This window comes from Chenopodium album, chromosome 1 (assembly GCF_948465745.1).
Source record: "Chenopodium album chromosome 1, dcCheAlbu1.1, whole genome shotgun sequence".
Classification (NCBI taxonomy): domain Eukaryota; kingdom Viridiplantae; phylum Streptophyta; class Magnoliopsida; order Caryophyllales; family Amaranthaceae; genus Chenopodium; species Chenopodium album.
In genome coordinates this window covers 38,034,300-38,055,830 of record NC_137834.1, presented here as the reverse complement: position 1 = coordinate 38,055,830, position 21,531 = coordinate 38,034,300, and the positions used below count along the sequence as shown (strand labels likewise).

The 21,531-nt window shown below is 42.0% G+C and overlaps 2 protein-coding genes across 2 annotated transcripts in view; one reads left to right on the top strand and one right to left on the bottom strand.

Annotated features, from left to right (window-relative positions):
• Window positions 1–3,048: 3,048 nt before the first annotated feature.
• Window positions 3,049–3,570, bottom strand: LOC145631448 (uncharacterized). Its single transcript, XM_081683523.1, has one exon. It carries the CDS (start codon window positions 3,568–3,570, stop codon window positions 3,049–3,051), a length of 522 nt encoding a protein of 173 aa, XP_081539649.1.
• A 1,146-nt stretch (window positions 3,571–4,716) lies between these two features.
• LOC145631437 (uncharacterized) overlaps window positions 4,717–21,531 on the top strand; it is a 158,470-nt gene continuing 141,655 nt past the window's right edge. Inside the window, exon 1 of the mRNA XM_081683511.1 lies at window positions 4,717–4,958. Coding sequence (XP_081539637.1) covers window positions 4,717–4,958 — 242 coding nt within the window. The remainder of the gene's footprint in view (window positions 4,959–21,531) is intronic.

The following is a 21,531-nucleotide window of genomic DNA, read 5'->3' as shown; positions in this document are numbered from 1 at the left end:
GTCTTCGGCTGTAAAGGTTTCGACTTGAGGATCTTCATGCTCATGGTCTTTAAAGACTTCTGGGTCTTCACCCAGACGGTTAGGGGGTGGTACAGACTCTTGAACCATCTTTGAGGTACTCTCCCCACAGACGGCGCAAAATGTTTTGGGTGTTTTTGTCCCTCGGGAGAGTTACAACACGAAGTCTGATCCGGCTGAGCTGTACCTGCAAAATAACGAAGACTCCGGGTGGTTGGAGCTCCGCCTCCGACGGTCAAGTTAGTAACTTGAAAAGGAATAAAGAGGACGGAAATTTAGGTGGGTATCTGCTCGGATTCCAAGCTCAGGTGTTTCTTTGATGTGAGAGAATGCAAGAGTAATAAATGGTAAAACGTGCCCTCAAAAAGAGGGACATCTCCCTATTTATAGGGTCTTTTGGATTTGTGCCCCTGATTAGGTCACTGAACCCTAATCATTGGTGGGCTGCGCTGTTTTGCGGCTTTCTCGGGATTTGGGCCTGAAGGCCGCTTTTTTCCCTTAATTTCTAGAGTGACACGTGTCAAGCAGGGATTGGTCCACTTTGGGCCCTTTTGAGGCTAACACGTGTCATCCTCTGATTGGACCACGTGGCGGGGTAAAATTACCCTAAACAATGTCCATTCCCCACTGAGCAAACGGGGTCGGGCTGAGGATTAGAGTTAGATCGTTTGCTGGCTGATTTATAACTGGTGAATATTTTTGACACTTTTCGCATTTTTTCACATATGCTAGTGCGTCTTGTGCGAGAGTTGGCCAATATGCCCCCCTTCTAAGGACCTCTACTCCCAATGCTTTTCCACCAATGTCGTTGGCGCATATTCCGGAGTGGGCTTCTTCCATAATGCCCTCCTGCTCCCACTCTGGAATACACCTCAACAGCGGCTTTGAGAAGCCCTTTTTGTTGAGTTCCCCGTTCATCACTACATACCAGTTGGCGTCTTTCTTCACCTTCTTAGCCTGTACTTCGTCGTCGGGTAGTTCGTGGACTTTGTACGCCAAGATGTCTGAGAACCAGGCTCTCTGCCTTTCAATGCAATTTACCTGCTCTTTTTCGGCAATGCTGCTTTCTTCTAGTACTTCGACCATCACTGTCCTTGTTAGGCTTTGTAAAGTGGAGCTGGCTAACTTGGACAAGGCGTCGGCCTGAGAGTTTCCTGCTCTGGGGACCAAGTCTATTTGGAAGTGGACTAGCTGGGCAGCCAGTTCCTTTACCTTGGTTACGTACTTCAGCATGGTGGCTTCCCTTATCTCATATGCCCCCTGCAGTTGGCTGGCAACAAGCTGAGAATCAGTTTGCAGGTGTACTTTTCGGGCTCCGGCTGCGAGGCTCATACGCAGGCCTGCCAGCGCCGCTTCGTACTCAGCTTTGTTGTTCGATGCTTTGAACTTAAACTTCATGGCATACTCAAATACGTTTCCTTCTGGAGATGTGATTATGACTCCTTCTCCACTCCCCGTTTGGACCGAGGACCCATCCACTTCCACCTTCCAGACCCCAACATCATCTTCTTTCTTCTCATAAGAAGCTTCCACTATGAAGTCTTCTAAAGCTTGTGCCTTTATGGCTACTCTAGGCTTGACCTTGAATTCGTACTCAGAAAGTTCAATTGCCCATTTTAAGAGTCTGCCCGATGGATCCATTTTTTGTAATGCTTTCTCCAGCGGGTTGTTTATTAGGACTTCTATTACATACGCGTCAAAATATGGCTTTAACTTCCTTGCTGTTGTGACCACTGCGAAGGCTAGCTTCTCTACCAATGGGTACCTTTGCTCTGCCTCGGTCAACACGTGGCTCACGAAGTATATTGGCTTTGTCTTTCTACTAGCAAAACGGCTGCGATTATCTGTATTGACTCAGAGATGTACAGCTGCAGCTTTTCCCTAAGCTCCAGGTTGATCATTGTTGGGAGCTTAGTTAGATGCTCCTTAATGCCCTCAAAGGCTTCTTTTTCTTTAGCCCCCCACTTAAATTCTCTATTCCCTTCCAATAGATGATAGAACGGCAGAGCCTTATCCGCTGACTTGCTGATGAACCTGGTCAGCGCCGCCATTCTGCCTGTCAACCGCATGATATCCTTGATGCACTTAGGTTCAGGCAGGCTAGGACTGCTTTGACCTTTTCTGGATTGGCATCTATCCCTCTCTCGCTGATCAGAAAACCCAAGAACTTTCCCGAGCTCACCCCAAAGACACATTTCTTTGGGTTGAGTTTGATTTTATATTTGTTCAGGGTGGCAAATGTTTCCTCCAGATCCATGATATGTCAAGCCTGCGTGACGCTCTTAACAATTGAGTCGTCAACATATAATTCAACATTCCTACCCTTCTGGTGGAGGAATACTCTATCCATTGCCTTCTGAAAAGTTGCCCCCGCATTCTTCAGCCCGAAGGGCATAACTATGTAATTATACACTCCCCCTTCAGTGATGAATGCGGTTTTCTGCCTGTCTGGCTCATGCAGGCTGATCTGATGGTACCCTGAAAAGGCGTCCATGAAGCTTAGCAGGGCGTGTCCGCTGGTTGAGTCTACCAACTGATCTATCCGCGGCAACGGGTAATAGTCCTTCGGACAGGCCTTATTAAGATTTGTGAAATCAACACATTCTCCACTAGCCATTTACTTTCTTTACCATGACCACGCTGGCTAACCACTCTGGGTAGTCACAAGGTTCAATGAATCCTGCTTCCAGGAGCTTCTCCACCTTCTCCTGGATTGCTTGGTTTTTCTCCGTGGAGAAGCTTTGCTTTTTCTGCCTGACTGGCTTAATATTCTCCTTTACATTCAGCATGTGTACCATGACTGCTTGGTCAATTCCGGGCATCTCATCTGCGAAAAATGCGAAAACGTCTTTGTTCTTCCTCAGTAGCCTTATGAGGTGTACCCCTACTCCTGGATCAATGTCTTTCCCGATTTTCACTGTCCTTGAGGGGTCACCTTCTGTGAGCTAGAGTGTGACGTGCTCCCCATTGGGAAGTGGCCTGACCATTTCCTCTTTTGCGGGCTCAAAGTTTTCCATTGCTAGCTTCTGTTTATCCTTTTTCCCTGTGATATTCTTCACGCTTCCTTTTCCTCGACTTCCTCTCAGTTTGTTTAGTGGGCCTTCTCTCTGAACCAGGCTGCAGTCTGGTTCTTGCGGGCTGCTTTAGGGCGGTTATGTAGCATTGCTGGGCTGTCTTTTGACTTCCCCTGAGCTTTAATGACCGTCCCTCATTAGTTGTGTAAGCCATGGCAAGGTGATAGGTGGATACCACTCCGCCTATTTTGTGGATGAGTGGTCTTCCCATGATCACATTGTAGGGTGAAGGGGAGTTTATCACGAGGAACTCTGCCCGGACATCACGCCTTCTTGATCTTTCCCCTACTCGAACTGAGAGTTTGATTATACCCTCTGGGGTAAGCCCTGATCCATTAACCCCGGTGACTTCGTATCTCTCCCTCTTCAGGTCTTTTCTGTCTAACTTAAGCTCGTTGAACGCACTGATGTATATGATGTTGGCTAAGCTACCTCCGTCTATTAGTATTCTATCCACCTCCCAGTTTGCGATTCTCATTGTCACCACCAGCGGGTCATCATGGGGTAAATTATGCCCTTCTGATCATACTTGTCAAACATGGACTGCGGCTGCGGGGGAAGAGGCGGCCATCTACGCTTATCATTGTCATTTATTTGATGTATCATCACCCGCAGGTCAGCTCGCGCTCTGTTGACCGTCCCCCCATGTACTGGGCCCCCGCTGATCACGTACACCCTGCCTTCTGGCTTGCCATCTACGTCCCTGTCTCCGGCTAGGCCCCTCTGACCTCCTCTGCGGTCAGGGCGGCCTGCTCTATCTTCATCCCTCCTTCTGGGAGGGTCATTGCGTTGCCTAAACTGATTCAAGTACCCTCTTCTGACCAAGTCTTCTATGTTGTCTTTCAAATGCGTGCATTCTTCAGTGGTGTGACCATGATCTCTATGGAAGTCACACCACTTGCTAGTATCACGATTTCTTTTAACCATCCTCGGAGGTCTCTGCCACCTGTCATCAGCTTTGTTCACGCTGAATATATGAGACCTGGAATGGGTTAATGGGGTATATAGGTCAAACCTTCCAGGCCTTGGCCCTCTCTTTGGGTCTGACCTTCTCAGTCCTACTGCTCTGTTCGCTTCTCTGCGGTTTTGCTCAGCCCTGCTCGGCTGGTCCACCCTGGGTGTGTTCTCTTCCCGGGTGACCTCTGCCCGCTTAACTGAGTCACCAGGTGCTTTCTTACCCAGCATTGCTCTGTTAGTCTCGTCTGCTTTGATGAACTCATGCGCTTTGCCCAGCGCTTCGGCAAGTGTTTTGAGGCTCTTACGCCTCATATACGCTCTGAACGGTGATCCTGGTAGTAAGCCACTCTGCATTGCTAGTAGCGCTACCTCTTGGCTCATATTTGGGATGGTTGTTGCCTCCTTGTTGAATCTGGTGATGAACTCCCTCAGGGGCTCGTCTTTCCCTTGAACCAACGACATCAGCTCGGTTGTCATCTTGGTTCGGTCTACCAGGGTTATGAAATGCTCCATTAACATTCTCTTCAACTGGCTGTACAAGTATACGGAACATTTGGGAATGGCTCCATACCACTCCGCTGCCAGCCCTTCCAGGGTCGGCGGGAAAGCTTTACACCAGACTGAGTCTATCATAGTGTAAAGTACCATATGGTTCTCAAAAGCTGACATGTGGCTTTTAGGTGTTGTGGTTCCGTTGTATCTGCAGCTTGGCATCTTTACTTTCTCCATTGGTTCCTCCAGAATCTCCCGGCAAAATGGGGAATCATCTAGAACAACCTGGATTCGCGCTTGTTTGGCTTTCTCCGGGCTGGGTCCTCGCTCTGAGGTCGGTGACCTGCTGTGTGGGACTCGCTTCTCCGGGCTGATTCGAGCAGGGGTTATTTCCTCCACACTCCATTCTCGATTCAGGTTACGAGCTTCCAACTCTAATACCTTCTTCCTCAGCTGAATGAGCTCTTTCTACTCAGGGGTGAGGGTCGAGGACGCCGACTTTTTCGCTACGGGCTCCGCAGCTGCCGCTGTCGGTGACGGACTTGCCCCCTTACCCATATTGGTGAGGACCGTAGTCATTGCAGCCAACTGCTCCTTACTGCACTTAGAGAGGTTCTGCAGAATGGCTGGCATATTTACGGGCTGTTGTTTCTGAGCTGTGGGTGCTGAAACAATGAGTTCATCGTTCGCGCCTGTTAATGGCATTTCGTATTTGAAAATGGAGCTCGATCCCACCGGGTCGACTAGTTTCGACGTCGCTTTAGCAGCAACTGATGTCGATCCGATAGGGTTGAATTTCTGTGAGATGGTCGATTTGGGGTTTCCGGCGGATCCTTTTGGATCGACGGTTACTAGGGTGTTTTTTGTGGTGTTTAGCTGGTCTCATTAGTTTTGGACATGGGTATTTGTACAGTTTCTTCTCCGGCCATGGTGGTTAGTTAACTAGTCCCTAGCTCAATTGGTGAACCTCAGGTTAGATGATCCACCCCCTCCTTCTAGCGCCAATTGTTCCAGGTGCGGATCCAAGGGTTCTGCTGGGCGAACTTGGTCCCGTCAACTACCTACACAAGGCAGCACACGTAAACTGCCCTTGGGGGTGGCTCGAGGAACCCCCCTCCGAAGCTTAAGTTAGAGAGTGTTTAGAGAGAGAAAGTGTACTTAGAGAGATGTAGAAAGTATAATGACTTAATTGTCTTACCCCCTTTCCGTTGTACTTTACCCTCTATTTTTAGGCGTACCATCTTCTTTGTGGAGAGTTCAGCCTGGTCAGCCCTGCGGGCTGTCTCTATCGGGCTAGTGAGCCCTCCTTTAATTGCTTTCTTGGCAATGAGTGCACACCCTGGGGGCTGGGCGATAGTTCAGCGGGAGCTATCCTATACAATTACCATATCTTGTGCGGCTTCATTAATCAATAGGGAAAATATAAGGGATGGAGCAGCAACTTAATTTCCTTCGTCAATTGAAGCGACAAATAATATGAAGCTAGAATAGATTTAATTTCCTTCATCAATATAGTCGAATTACAACAAAGGTCTACTGCAAGAACTCCTTGGTGACAATTAACATGGCCGCATATTTACGTTTGAATGTGGTTTAGTTCTAATCTTAATTGATTGTGTTAGAGCTTTAGTGATCAATAATTAATTAACTATTCATTAAAAAATTCATATACTACGTAAAAAGATTCATGCTATTGAAATATTTTGCAAATCAAATCAAACAATATATAACTTCACATAATTGTATCCATGATGCTAAACGTGTGATAATAGTATAATACTCATTTAAAACGAACCTGATTCTCATAGTAGATTAACATAATTCAATCGGGTAGAGTCTAGTGCTGATAACGTGTTGTAAAACAAGGAGAAACTTGAGAGAGAATTAATAGTATTCTACTTGTATTTCATATGATGGAGGTTGTAGACATCTACTTTTGGCCTCCTGTCCCGACAGAAAGTGCAATGACGATAAATAAAACCATCTTCGTGTAGGATCGAAGTGAAGAATGCTTATGGATAACTGGTTAAGCCACAAAACACAAAAGACAAGCCCAAATTAAAGAAAAAGCCAAAATAAAGGTCCAATTAACTAAACCCGATCTTAATTAGGCTTAAGCCCGTGCTTAAACCCTAATAATGACGGATTTAGGAGCACCTAGGTTAAAACTTAGCGCTGCCGCAGAAAAAGCCGCACTCATCTCACAAAGTCGCGCTGGGCTACCGCGCGCAACTAATTTAGTTGCGCGCGACATCCAGCGCAACTTTCATAGTTGCGCTGCGGAAGATTCAGAATTATTCGGAATTATACGGAAAATAAAAAATCGAATCTTACCATAAGGCCGCGTGCAAGACAATAATTTGCTCTGTACATAGCAGCGCAACTCTATAACTTGCGCAAGGTTGCCGCGCGCAACTTCATCTGCTGTGCGCGACACCTGCTGCGGCAGAATGCTCGAAACCCTAAACCCAATCATTCCCTATAAATACGAGCTTAAACCGAGGCTTCAAGAGACAGAAATTAACCTAAAACTTTGGCGAAATAACTTGTGAACTTGTGCAACCTAGCCCTCTTGTCCTAAACACTCACCCTTTTCGATACTTTGTTACTACGGTGGAGGTTCCCCAACAAGAAGGTGTCCATAAGTGTTCTAAACGGAGATCTAGCAAGGAGAAGTGGTAAATTCCCGAGCACTTAGTTAAATCACCTTCTTTTTTCTTGTTTAAAAAGACTTTAACTAATTAATTAGTGTCATTTGATCACCTTTAAAATAATTAATTAATCAATTCCACATAGTATCTCGCGTTAAATAAAGATTAGAATTGAATTAAATAATTGTTGGTTGATCACCTAAGCCAAGGCGAATCTTGTTTATTTATTGTTCTTTAACGAATAATATTAAATAAGAATAACGACATCACGCTGTAATTCCTACGTGAATTAATGTTTGTAAATAAAATCAACTAACATAGTTTTAGGTATCGCGTTGCATATTGTTTAGGGTAAAAATACCCTAGACATGTGGACCAATGAGAGGAGGCCACGTGTCAAGTTCAGGATGGCCCAAGTAGCCCAATAGCCTCCTGACATGTGTCCCCTTCAGATAAGCTTCTGAAATGGCGGCCTTCAAGGGCCCAAATCCCAAGAAGCGCCGTAATTTGGCGCAACCCACTAAAACCTAGGTCAAGTGACCTAGATTGGGGCACTTCTACCAACGACCCTATAAATAGGGAGATATTTCCCCATTTTGGGGACACATTTAATCATTTATAAAACTTACTTTCTCTCTCATCAGAGAAACCCCTGAGCTTTGAATCCAAGCAGATCCTCACCTAAATTTCCGTACTCTTTATTTTCTCTCAAGTTACTAACTTGATCGTCGGAGGCGGAGCTCCTCTACCCGGAGTCTCCGTTGTTTTTGCAGGTACAGCTTAGTCGGACCAATCTTTGTGACGTAACTCTCCAGAGGGACAAAACACCCAAAACATTTGGCGCAGTCTGTGGGGATAGTACCTCAAGGATGGTTCAAGAGTCTGTACCACCTGCTGAGCATTCGGTAGACGAACCAAAAGTCTTTACTGATCAAGAGATGATGATCCTCAGGTTAAAACTTATATAGCCAGTGATGACTCTCTGATAACTAAGCGCATCCGGCCTAGAGACACTCTGGAGCGGGGTGCCAGCCAGGCGGGTACAAAACGACCCCCCGAACAGCCAGAAGGGGAAACCCATACGGCCAGTGGATCAGCTCCCGTCACACGAGACGAACTCATGAAATTCATGACTAGTTTCAAGGGTGAAATTAAAGATCTGAACACGAAGAGCCGGGATGGCCCAAGCAGTGGTCAGTCGGAAAGAAAGACTCCTCTGGAGAAGGGGAAGTCAGTTAGAGATCGGCAGCCAACTCCTCATCCAAAGGAGAAAGCAGCCGGGATCATTGATTGGTCCAAGATTCTTCTGCCTCCGAGGAATACCAGCAATCCCCGCTGGACTGAACAGCCGGTGGGAAACAAAAAATCAACTCTTGACGCTTGGGAGATCCTCACACGCAAGAGGAATCAGCAGCTGTCTGAGTCAGCTTCTACATCAAGATTTCCAGACAGCTTCAAGAATACATCTGCAGGGAATGTGCCATCCTTGCATGAGAGCCATATAGGCGGTAATACCATCCATTTTGGCCCTCAGATGATTGGGAATGCACCGTATGTACCACCTCTGGTCTACAGTCCGTATTCTCCTCATTTCATGTAGCCGACCCTCTACGGAGGTCAGGCGACATACAACAATGTCCAGCCACTAGACTGGCAACTTCGTCTGCTCTGCCTGGGTGAATAACCCATCTGCGTTCACCCGGGAAATAACCAAGGTGGCACAGCCGACCAAGGTTAAAAATGTGTTGGTAGGTACCTATGACGGTACCTCCAACCCGGAAGATCACCTCATGGCTTACACCAACCTCATGTATTTACAGGGGTTGGATGATGCCACTTGGTGTCGATGCTTTTCGGCTACATTGAAGAGCATTGCCCAACAATGGTTTGGCAACTTGCCAGCCGGGTCCATCGATAGATTCAGGAAGCTTGTCTTCCTGTTTGCTTCCAACTTCTCAATGAACATCCCTGCGAAGAAAACAAGTCTTGACTTGAGCACCATTAAGCAGGGAGAGAAAGAAGGATTGCGCTCCTATGTCAGGCGGTTCAATCTGATCAGAATTCAGATTCAAGGACTGTCTGATGAGGTAGCTTTTACAGACTTCTTTAAGGGTCTGAGAGACGGGTCGACCTTTAAGTTTGACCTAGTCAGAACAGGGGCTTTTACTTTACAGATGGCGCTGAGGGAGGCAGAAAGCTATATTCAAGCAACCAACCTCTGCTCTCCTGGTAGCCAATCGGACTCCAAGAAGTCTGACAGGCAGAAAGACAGTCGGCTTGCTCAGCCGGCCAAGAAAAAAGAAGAGAGCAAAAAGAGAAAAGAAGTCTAGGCGGTTGGTGATTCTGACCAGCCGTCCCAGAAGAAAAAGAAAGAATAATTAAAACCGTACGTTCCTAGGTACGAGTGTAACAAGGACTGCAACTCCATCCTCATGGAGATCAAGGATCGGCTGTCTCTAGAGAAGCTGAATCCAATGAAAAGTTCCATTCAATCAAGGAACAAAAATAAATTCTGCCAATACCATGAGGAAGTTGGCCATGACACCAACGGCTGCTTCAGCCTTCAACGGGCGTTAGACCGTCTGACTGAGAAGGGGATGTTAAAGTCCTACATTTCTAAGTCCAAAGGGACTAATAAGAAGAACCCGGGGCAGTCATCTAAGACACCCTAGCCTGCTAGTAGTTCGGACACTAATAAGGAGCTGGTCTACACAATAGCAGGCGGGTTCTCATGCGGTGGCCCTACCATCCGGGGCACCAAGAGCCATCTTCGAAAGATGGACAATGATGATGATGATGATGATCAGGCGGCAGGAAGCTCCTCCTTCCTAGATGTTCTGATCACTGAGAAGGATAAGGGCACTGTCCGTCGTCCGCATGACGATCCGGTTGTCATTGAATGTAAGGTCGCCAATCAGCTGGTTGGTCGAATCCTTATTGACACCGGCAGCTCGTTGGACATCATCAGTCTACGGTGCCAGCAGAAGCTGAAATACAACCTCAGCAACATGCATCCGGTTACCCACCCCTTGGTTGGCTTTGGGGGTGGGATGGTTTACCCAGTCGGTAGGATTGACTTACTAATCCGGCTTGGTGAAAAAGGAAAAGGACGACACTTGGTCGTCAAATTCTTGGTCGTTGAGGAACTGACCGCCTATAACATTATCCTAGGCCGGCCAACCCTCAACGAAGCCAAGGCTGTAATCATCCCTTCTCTCATGCTCATCAAGTATGAGAGGGATGATGACTCTATTGGTTCCTTGAATGGGGATCAAAAGACGGCCCGGGAGTGCTACCTCTCAGCCGTCAAGGATACTGTGGCCCCAGACGGCGAAGGGCAGGAACCAATAGACCTTGACAATGTCAAGGATGCCTCCCTAGCCCCACCAGTAGCCGGGAAGAAAAGAAAGGCTCCTATGCTGGTGGAGGTAAAGAAAGAGAAAAAAATTACAATCACTGACCGGAGAACGGTCAGATGAGCTCCGTCCCCAACCGGCTGGAGAACATATCGATATACCTCTGGACGACGACCGTCCAGAGCGTATTGTTAAGGTTGGGATGGCTGCTTATGCTAAGCTGGGTGCAGACCTGCACCTATTGCTGAAAGAATTCAAAGACATTTTTGCCTTTGAAGTGGAGAGATGCTAAGCGTCAGCCCGGATCTTGCTGTCCACAAACTTGCCGTGGATCCTAAAAAGAAGCCCATCAGGCAAAAGAAAATAAATCACGGCGAGGAAAGAAGTCATGCGGCAGCTGCCGAAGTAAAAAAGATGCTGGATGCTAGGTTCATTCGGCCATGTAATTTCGCCGACTGGTGGCGAATGTTGTACTTGTAAAGAAGTCGAATGGTACCTGGCGTATGTGTGTTGATTACACAGACCTCAACAAGGCATGTCCCAAGGACAGTTATCCGCTTCCAAAGATCGACAGTCTGATCGATTCAACAGTCGGGCATGCCTTGATGAGTTTTACGGATGCCTACTCCAGCTTCCATCAGATACCCCTGTGGAAAAAAGATCAAGAAAAGACGGCCTTCGTCACTGATCAGGGGTTATTCTGTTACACAGTGATGTCGTTTGGCTTGAAAAATGCGCCGGCTACATTCCAACGGATGATCAGGTGTTTTCCGACTTCATTGTTGAAATCACACGACCAATACCACCGGATAACATTGATCAGGTTTGGAAAGTGTATGTAGACGGGAGCTCAACGAAGAACGGCTGCGGTGCAGTAATTATATATGAATCGCGTGAGGGGGATAGATTTGAATATGCACTACGGTTTAAGTTTCAAGCCTCAAATAAAGAGGCGGAATATGAAGCCCTGCTAGCCGGAATCCGCATGTGTAAGGCAGCAAGGGCAACAAAAATTGACGCCTATAGACACCCAAATGTGTCTCCCCAAAACCAAACCCAGTGATGAATACCTTTCATGTCATTTGATTATCGAACAAAGCAAAAAGTGTGAAAAGTCTAGTGATGAGGATGTTTTTATTAAAATATCTCTTCTTTCTGTTTTGAAAATATTTCTTTTCTTACCCTATTTTTGAAAAACATGCATTCAAGTTTAGTTTGGTCCATGTTAAGGGTCCAATAATAGTATAGTTGGATAGGGCTTGAAAAGACCTTTCCAACGATATATTATAAGCTCAATTCCGATGAATAATGAGGAAGTTATGGCCAAAATAATAAACTGGGCCCGTTTTGGTTTTTATATGCGGCCCAATGATCTAGAGGAGGGCCTATTATTTATTATCATTCTTAAGCTATTAGGATTGATTATAGTCTTCTAGAAAATTTTAGAAGGTTCTTTTAATCCTAATGGAGTTAGGATTGATAATTATGTTTTAAAGAGTTTGAAATTGAATAAAACTACTCCTTTTTAGAATCCTTGTTTTGTACAAAGTGGAATATATTCAGATTTTATTTTCGTGCCTCATAATCTTTATCCAAATTTTATATGGTTGGATAGATCTTGAAATTATATTACCAATGATATATTATAATATTAAATCTGAGTTATAACAAAAATGATATGAATGAGATACACATTCTATCCAAAACTGACATCCTTCCACTATTTCGGCCATATCTTTTTATCTACAAAAGATTTTAATCTGATTCTAATTGATTTGGAAAGTAGACTTCAAGAGCTTTCCAACGACATATTATATGACTTATTTGGACTTCCGGATCAAAAGATATTATAAAAACAAAAACGCGTGAAACTGATTATTAGCGCCTGACGACAAGCATTAGTAAGTCAATCTTATTTGTTTTTTTTTATCCATCCGACTTATTTTCTCTAAAAATAGCCTCCTAAAATTCTGTTTTCAATCATCAATTCTCATCAAATATCATCAAATCTCTTATTCTCTCTAGTTTTCTAGATCTCTTCTCTCTCAGTTTTCTAAACCAACCCTTTTGCATACAAAATTCCGCATTTACAAGACCTAGAAACACCTAGCATAATTTGAAGTTGCCTTCGCCCTAGACGTGAAAGGTTTTAATTTCTGAGGGTTTGGTCCCAAATCTCTCTTCAAATTATTTTATTTAATTATATTGCTTATTATTTTCCTTGATGTTACTAACGCGTGTATTTTGTTATAAGAAAGTGATACGAGGCATTCAAGTAAGTGCTTTAATTGATTTTAATTGATATTATGATATATAAATCATGCTTAGGTTATTATTTGATTCCTAGTATCGTGTTTAGGATGTTCCTAGTATCATCATAGGATGTTCCTAGTATCATCATAGGATGCTTTCTTTAGTATGATATTTAGGGTGATTTGCTTATATCAATTATGATTTCTATGATGCCTTTTATTGTCTTTCCTAATATGCATGTTAGTATCATGTTAGGGTTAAAGCTTTGATTTTTATTGCTTAGTGACATGCTAGGGTTTGTTATTAATCTTGTTAGTATCATGCCTAGGATCTTACTATTATTATGCTTTAACATGATTATGATTTTTATGATTTATTATCATGATTATTTTTTATAATTGTCATAATTATCATTATTTTTTATAATTTATCATTATTATGTTGTTTGATTATATTTTTATTGTTATTGCTTGATCACGCCTTTTATGCATATTTAAAGGGAATTTGTACTTGTAATCTCGCTTAATAAGATAATTAATAATCTTGTTTAGGGTTAATTTGATTATAATTCAAGTGATCGCCAATAATAGTTTATTTGTGCATTAATATTCAACCAACATAGATAAACAGGTTTAGGGTAATCCTATCGATTGCATGTTAGTCAGAAAGTGCACATGAATACGATCAGAATAAAGTAGAGGCCTATTATTAGGGCAGGTTCAATCTCTTTTAGGTTTGATTTGTTCCTTCATCCCTGAACTACCAATCATGGTTCCAAACCTATTGGAGTTGACAATCTCCTGGATCGTTAAGGGGTGTAACCTTCACCTCGTCAACGGTTTACAAGTTCCTAAAACTTGTTGTCGACTCTTTTGCTCTACCTTCTTTCCCTTTGGACGCCACCGAACTTTAGTGTATGATCACAGTGGGGTTCAAGCTAGGGATAATGCTTGAAATGTTCCCTACAATTTTTTGGCGACTCCACTGGGGAGGATTTCTATTTTAATTCCTGAAATTTATTTCGGCAATGATTTAGAATGAGTGGATGAGACTCGAAAAGTTCTAAGTATTTCATGTGCGTAATTTTGATTAACATTATTGTCATATGCATAAAAAAGATCTCATTGAAAAGACCATCCGTAATGAGTTAAAAACATAGGATTTTTACACGTAGGAAATTTGAGGAATATCTTTCACAACTAGGATCGAAATAATGCTGCGCGAAACTGGAAAATTTTATCGACACAGAAAGCTGCTGAGGCATGTAGGAACTAGCTTCAGGAATTAAGTCTAGCGCCACTTATTTGACTTTAGCGCAAGGCGACAGCTTTTGTCACCAGGCGCTAAAGCCAAATTGTGGCGCCGACCTTTGTTCGCTGGCGCCAAGTTCTTCCAATACCGAGCCAGAAATATGCGTTCTAATTTTGACCAGTTTTTAGCACTGTTTGCTCGATCCTACTTCCTGATTGAGTTTTTCTCACTTTTCTGAAACCCATATGTGTTCTACATATGGACATAACCCTCTGGGAATTAATGCTCCATCTACCTGATTGAACGCTCTGTGCAATAAAGGGTACATCCGAGAATGTTGAATTCACCAAACCATGGAAGCGAGTTTTTCTTAACTCGCGGTGTCTCATCCACTCGCGCCAACCCTTCACGGTCAGGCTTCCGCGCGGTGCATCCGGACAATTAACCATGGACCCTCTTAGACTAACCCATATCCTAAACTTTAGAGAACTAGAGCCATGGTTAGGTTGCAAACTCATTGCATCATATTGTGCCTATTTAACTAATTGTGCATTATTGGTTGTGCATACTCTATGTGTTTTTCCTAACCGTTTGTTTGACTTGTGTTAAGATTAAATAAACTGATTAATGACTAAAGGACTTTGTTTAATTAATTAATTAATTAATTGATTGATTTGAGCTAATCGAGTCATAGTCCCTTTAAGTCAACCCGGATTTTTATTCCCGTATACTGCACAAACGTCAACTTGGTTTGGTCATAGCCGGAGTTCTAGGAAGAACTATGAGTCGTAAAACCTATGGATCTGTATCCCCGAGTTTTATCTTTAATTTGGCGCTAGTTTCATCCCAATCAGAGTCACAGATCAAAAGTTATGACTAAAATTTTACAACATGTCCTGTTTAATGCATGTACGTGAGGTCTTAACTTAGTCTTTGCTTGAGTCTAGTCACATAGTCTAGCCACATGGTCATGACACGAGTCTTAACAAGTCACCTACACTCACTAGTCTTAGCACACACTTTGTGTATATGTCACCAAGATCATGTCTTAGGTTCATGCATGAGTCGGTTTTTTCTGTTATTTGAGTTGGGGGTACATTCTATTCCTAATCTTTTCATATTTCTCCCTCTACATCATCTTTCTTCACATCACAACCTTCATTCTTCCTACCTTCTTCCATCTATGCATGTTGAATAGAGTTGAGTCAAATAATTAACAATGAATATCCCTAATTTCCCTTTCCACATTACTTGGTTAAAGAAAGAAGGGTGATTAATCAAGGACAACCTCTTTATTCAAGTCTTACTTTTTGATAAACCGATTTGTCAAAAGAGGAAAGCCAAAAAGATAATGGCAACTCAAGAAGAAGTCAACGAGCTTAGGAATCAATTGACTCACGTGACGGAGACGTTGAAGGCTTTAGCCCTCAAAATCAATGACCTTGTGAAGCAACAACAGATGGACCTTATGCAAGAGAGCTAGATCAAGCTATCTAGTGACTAAAAATTTCAAGGCATTAGTTCACAAGGGGTCTCGGTGGACAAGGAGCTTCTTCCGCAGAAGTTCAATGCCAACGGCATCCCGAAATTCAAGGCAACTGACAACCCTTATTTTCATCTAAGAGCTTTTGAAACAATAATGAGTATTAAGGGTGTTGATAAGAAAGTGTTTCCCTCAATATTTTCTCTATCTCTTGAAACCGTTTGTCAACAATGGTTCTTCTCCCTTGACAAAGAGAAAACCTCTACATGGGAATCAATAGTAAACGCTTTCATTGATAGATACAAGTGTAATATTCAAGTCGAAACCGATTATAGACAACTTGAAATGCTAAGACAAAATGAGAACGAAGGCTTTACTTCTTTCTTCAATAAGTGGAGGGAAACTTCCGCTAAGATGATTGAGGTCCCCACCGAAAAAGAGTCTGTGAGGACGTTTATCAAGAATCTCCAAGAAAAGTATTCATAGCACTTAAAATATCAACACAACTTGAATACTTTCAAATCCGTCTATGACATAGGTATCGAGATCGAAGATGACCTTGCAAAGCAAAAAGCTACTAACAATAGTAACCACGATGGCTGGAAAGGAAAGAAGAACGACAATCCTTCTTCTTTCGAAAACACCCACTCTTGTAATAATGCTAGTACCTTTTACCATAACGGTGTCTTAGCCATAGACAATCAAGGATATAAGAAGAAACCCAAGAGAGAACTCACACCCATTGGAATGACCTACGATGCTGCTTTCGACCGTCTCTACGATCGAGGATTAATCAAACCTATTGGCCCTACCGAGGATCCAACACTAGAAAATCGATCTTCGAGATGGAATCCCAACTCCTATTGCAATTACCATCGAGGAAACGGTCATACCACTGATGAATGCTACAGGTTTCAAAATTTCATTCAAGATCTCATAGAAGCAAACAAGATCCCAGTTCCTCTAGCTAGCAAGAAGAGCGAGTGATGATAGAGCAAACGACACAAGACAAGAGGTGAGCTTCAACGACGAGATTTCATGACCTCCTCTTTTTTATTTCTTTTATTTACCCTTTCCCCAATAAGTCTAGCATAAGCACCTTTCTTTTCCATTAGATTAATTTTTGTACATTCTTTCTTTCCCCTTTTAATAAAATGAGCATTTATTTCTTTGCATATGATCATTTCATTACATTGCAATATATATATATATATATATATAATAAAAATCATTGTCGAATTAAGCACAAGGTATACCAATGATTTGAGGCACCCCTTGTAGCCACATCATATCACCTTTCACCCTTCAAATTTGCAATCCTTTCTTCATAAACCACTTTGAGCCTGTCTAACGATAGACCTTTTAGTTTTCAACCTACATCTACCTAACCTTGGGATGGGATGGTGTGTAACATATGCAACTTCAAAATCTTGAGTGATTTCAAAAAAAAAAAAAAGCAATAATAAAAGTGTACAAAAGGGCAAGTGTTCCAATGTCTTTAATACGAAAATATCTTTGATATGAACACGTCTAAAATTGCGTCTCTTATCGAGTGCTCGGTACCGTGCCTGAGAAACATGAATGCCAAGTGAGTGATAGACCGCATGATCGGGATTGCCCACACTTATTAAAATAAAATAAATGCTAAAGCAAAAGAGAGAGCTAAAAAAGAGTTAAAAGCCTCAAGCATAAAAATATAAAGTTCCAAAAGCAAAGTTGCACACCTTGGGGGCTTATCTAGGGTCTTGAGCCTTTTATCCCCTTCTTCTTCAACCTTTAGCCTAACCACGTTACAACCCTTAAAAAGACCTTTTTGAGGTATACACACACTTGTGCGAGGTTCGGCTAGAGCTACGTTTGGCCTGATTCCTAACGAATACGTAGGCAACCTCACATCGAGGTGCGGCCGTAATAAAAATGCATTCATATTCACATTCACACACTCACACCATGATCATATCAAGGGATCTCCTATGCTCATCCCTATCTACTTAGAGCTAGACTTGGGGGCTTGATCCCTACATTGATAGCCTTCCTAGCCTAAGAGTCACCATCTTTTGGCTCTTCTCAAAATAATATCTTTCCACACACTTAGCTCTTGCGGCCTAACTTTAGTGTCACTATCACACACATCACGGATACATGACCCAATATATTTCCCTTAGGAACCCTTTGTCATGAAATCTTAACACAACGTTGAAGCATGCCTTGTCATATCAACATCACTCGTCAATCAATCATCATTGCATCACAAAGTATGAAGTGCTTAGCCTCTGCGCCTAAGTTACCTAAATACTTTCATTATCGAGTCAACTAGGATAGTCTAAGATGTTACAATCCTTGTACTGTGAGAGACAACGTTAACGGATTAAGCTCATTCAACATGTATCTTCAAAAACTTCACTTCTTTCTTTTTTTCGCGTCTTTCTTTTTCGGGAGAAAGTCGGTACCCTCCACAAAAATGACGGAAATTTTTTGCTTTTTCACATTTCGAGTCGCACGATCACAATACAATGCACACTCGGGTCGTGAGTCACACGTGTCATTTCACTTCGAGCCGAGTCAACCTTGAGTCAATCACAGCGAGTCAAGTTTATTCCTTAATTCGTGTCAAGTCAATGAGTCAAGCGACATTAAACCTTAGGTCAACCCTAAAATAATTAAAGAAATTGGCAAAGTCCTATAGTCAAAGATAAATACAGGTGCATCCCAGTGGCAACAAGAGCAGAATAGGGAAGACCTGACTCCAGTGCCAGACGACAACATCTAGCGTCTGGCAACATATTTCAGCGCCTGGCGCTAGATCCTAGCGTCTGGCGGCAGAGCCAAATCCCAGCGCCAGAGGCATTACAGCGGCGACAGAACGCTAAGCCACTCATAGCTGTTATTTCAACCTCTTTTGGCAATTTCGGGTTCCTTGGTACGCTAGTTAGCCCCTATAAGCAATTTGACATGATTAAGTAGTCGGCTTGATTACAATCGCAATAAGTGATCGACCTGACGAAAGATCGTCTCACTTAGCTTAAAGCGCCTTAACATTGGCTCATCGCAAGACACCGACAAAAAAGAGCAGAGGCACCGACATAATGGTTCACAAGCAGCAAAAGCACCGACGTACTGGCATAGCGGAAGCAAATTTCAAGCGAGCTTTAAAGATCGACAAGCGTTGGTCTTCAGAAGTTTTCTTCGGAATATTATCGCAACAAACATTCAAGTTTCATCAAAGCTCTTTTGTTCAGAGACGCGTGGACATTTCTTTCAAGCTCTTTTGTTCAGAGACGCGTGGACATTTCTTTCAAGCTCTTTTGTTCAGAGACGCGTGGACATGTCTTTCAAGTTCTTTTGTTTAGAGACGCGTGGACATTTCTTTCAAGCTCTTTTGTTCAGAGACGCGTGGACATTTCTTTCAAGCTCTTTTGCTTAGAGACGCGTGGGCATCCTATTATCAAGCTTTTTTTCTCACAGACACGTGGGCATCCTATTATCAAGCTCTTTGTTCAGAGACGCGTGGACACATCATTCAAAAGTTCATATTAAAAAGAAGCTCTTTGTTTAGAGACGCGTGAACATATCCAAAAAGCTATGTTGTTCAGAGGTGAGTGAACATCAAAACAGCAAGATGGCGTTCCCTAGATTGTGGAAAGTTGTCGCAACAGCAATGCAACAACAAACTAGTTACCCTCAGAGACATGTGCTCGACGGTGCAAGATACGCGTTTCTTAACTCTCTTATCTGTTTTAACTAATGCTAGTTTTGCAGGTATCGGCATTACAAGAATGATTTAGGATCACAGAACGTTCTGAATCATTCTTCGTCCCTATCGATACTTTGACTTTTGTTTTCGAAACTTGCGTTTCTCCCAACTCAATCAAAGTGGGGGCTTCTGTAGACACCCAAATGTGTCTCCCCAAAACCAAACCCAGTGATGAATACCTTTCATGTCATTTGATTATCGAACAAAGCGAAAGTGTGAAAAATCTAGTGATGAGGATATTTTTATTAAAATATCTCTTCTTTCTGTTTTTGAAAATATTTCTTTTCTTACCCTATTTTTGAAAAACGTGCATTTCAGTTTATTTTGGTCCATGATAAGGGTCCAATTATAGTATAGTTGGATAGGGCTTGAAAAGACCTTTCCAACGATATATTATAAGCCAAATTCTGATGAATAATGAGGAAGTTATGGCCAAAATACTAAACTGGGCCCGTTTTGGTTTTTATATGCGGCCCAATGATCTAGAGGAGGGCCTATTATTAATTATCATTCCTAAAGTTATTAGGATTGATTATAGTCTTCTAGAATATTTTAGAAGGTTCTTTTAATCCTAATGGAGTTAGGATTGATAATTATGTTTTAAAGAGTTTGAAATTGAATAAAACTACTCCTTTTTAGAATCCTTGTTTTGTACGAAGTGGAATATATTCAGATTTTATTTTCGTGCCTCATAATCTTTATCCAAATTTTATATGGTTGGATAGGTCTTGAAATTATATTACCAATGATATATTATAATATTAAATCCGAGTTATAACGAAAAAGATATGAATGAGATACACATTCTATCCAAAACTGACATCCTTCCACTATTTCGGCCATATCTTTTTATCTACAAAATATTTTAATCTGATTCTAATTGGTTTGGAAAGTAGACTTCAAGAGCTTTCCAAGGACATATTATATGCCTTATTTGGACTTCCGGATCAAAAGATATTATAAAAACAAAAACGCATGAAACTGATTATTAGCGCCTGACGACAAGCATTAGCGCCTGGCGCTAATGTCCGGCGTCTGGCGCTAATCGTGTTTTATTCTCGTTGAAAATCTGATTTTTTTTTTTATCCATCCAACTTATTTTCTCTATAAATAGCCTCCTAAAATTCTGTTTTCAATCATCAATTCTCATCAAATATCATCAAATCTCTTATTCTCTCTAGTTTTCAAGATCTCTTCTCTCTCAGTTTTCTAAACCAACCCTTTTGCATACAAAATTCCGCATTTAAAAGACCTAGAAACACCTAGCATAATTTGAAGTTGCCTTCGCCCTAGACGTGAAAGGTTTTAATTTCTGAGGGTTTGGTCCCAAATCTCTCTTCAAATTATTTAATTTAATTATATTGTTTATTATTTTCCTTGAAGTTACTAACGTGTGTATTTTGTTATTAGAAAGAGATACGAGACATCCAAGTAAGTGCTTTAATTGATTTTAATTGATATTATGATATAGAAATCATGCTTATGTTATTATTTTGATTCGTAGTATCGTGTTTAGGATGTTCCTAGTATCATCATCGGATGCTTTCTTTAATATGATATTTAGGGTGATTTTCTTATATCAATTATGATTTGTATGATGCCTTTTATTGTCTTTCCTAATATGCATGTTAGTATCATGTTAGGGTTAAAGCTTTGATTTTTATTGCTTAGTGACATGCTAGGGTTTGTTATTAATCTTGTTAGTATCATGCCTAGAATCTTACTATTATTATTATGCTTTAACATGATTATGATTTATTATCATGATTATTTTTATAATTGTCATAATTATCATTATTTTTTATCATTATTATATTGCTTGATTATATTTTTATTGTTATTGCTTGATCACGCCTTTTATGCATGTTTAAAGGGAATTTGTACTTGTAATCACGCTTAATAAAATAATTAATAATCTTGTTTAGGGTTAATTTGATTATAATTCAAGTGATCGCCAATAATAGTTTATTTGTGCATTAATATTCAACCAACATAGATAAACAGGTTTAGGGTAATCCTATCGATTGCATGTTAGTCAGAAAGCGCACATGAATACGATCAGAATAAAGTAGAGGTCTATTATTAGGGCAGGTTCAATCTCTTTTAGGTTGGATTTGTACCTTCATTCCCGAACTACCAGTCATGGTTCCAGACCTATTGGAGTTGACGATCTCCTGGATCGTTAAGGGTTGTAACCTTCACCTCGTGAACGCTTTACAAGTTCCTAAAACTTGTTGGCGAC

Coding starts and splice junctions, on each gene's coding strand:
- LOC145631448 (XM_081683523.1), bottom strand. CDS start 3,570: ATGAGAATCGCAAACTGGGAGGTGGATAGAATACTAATAGACGGAGGT.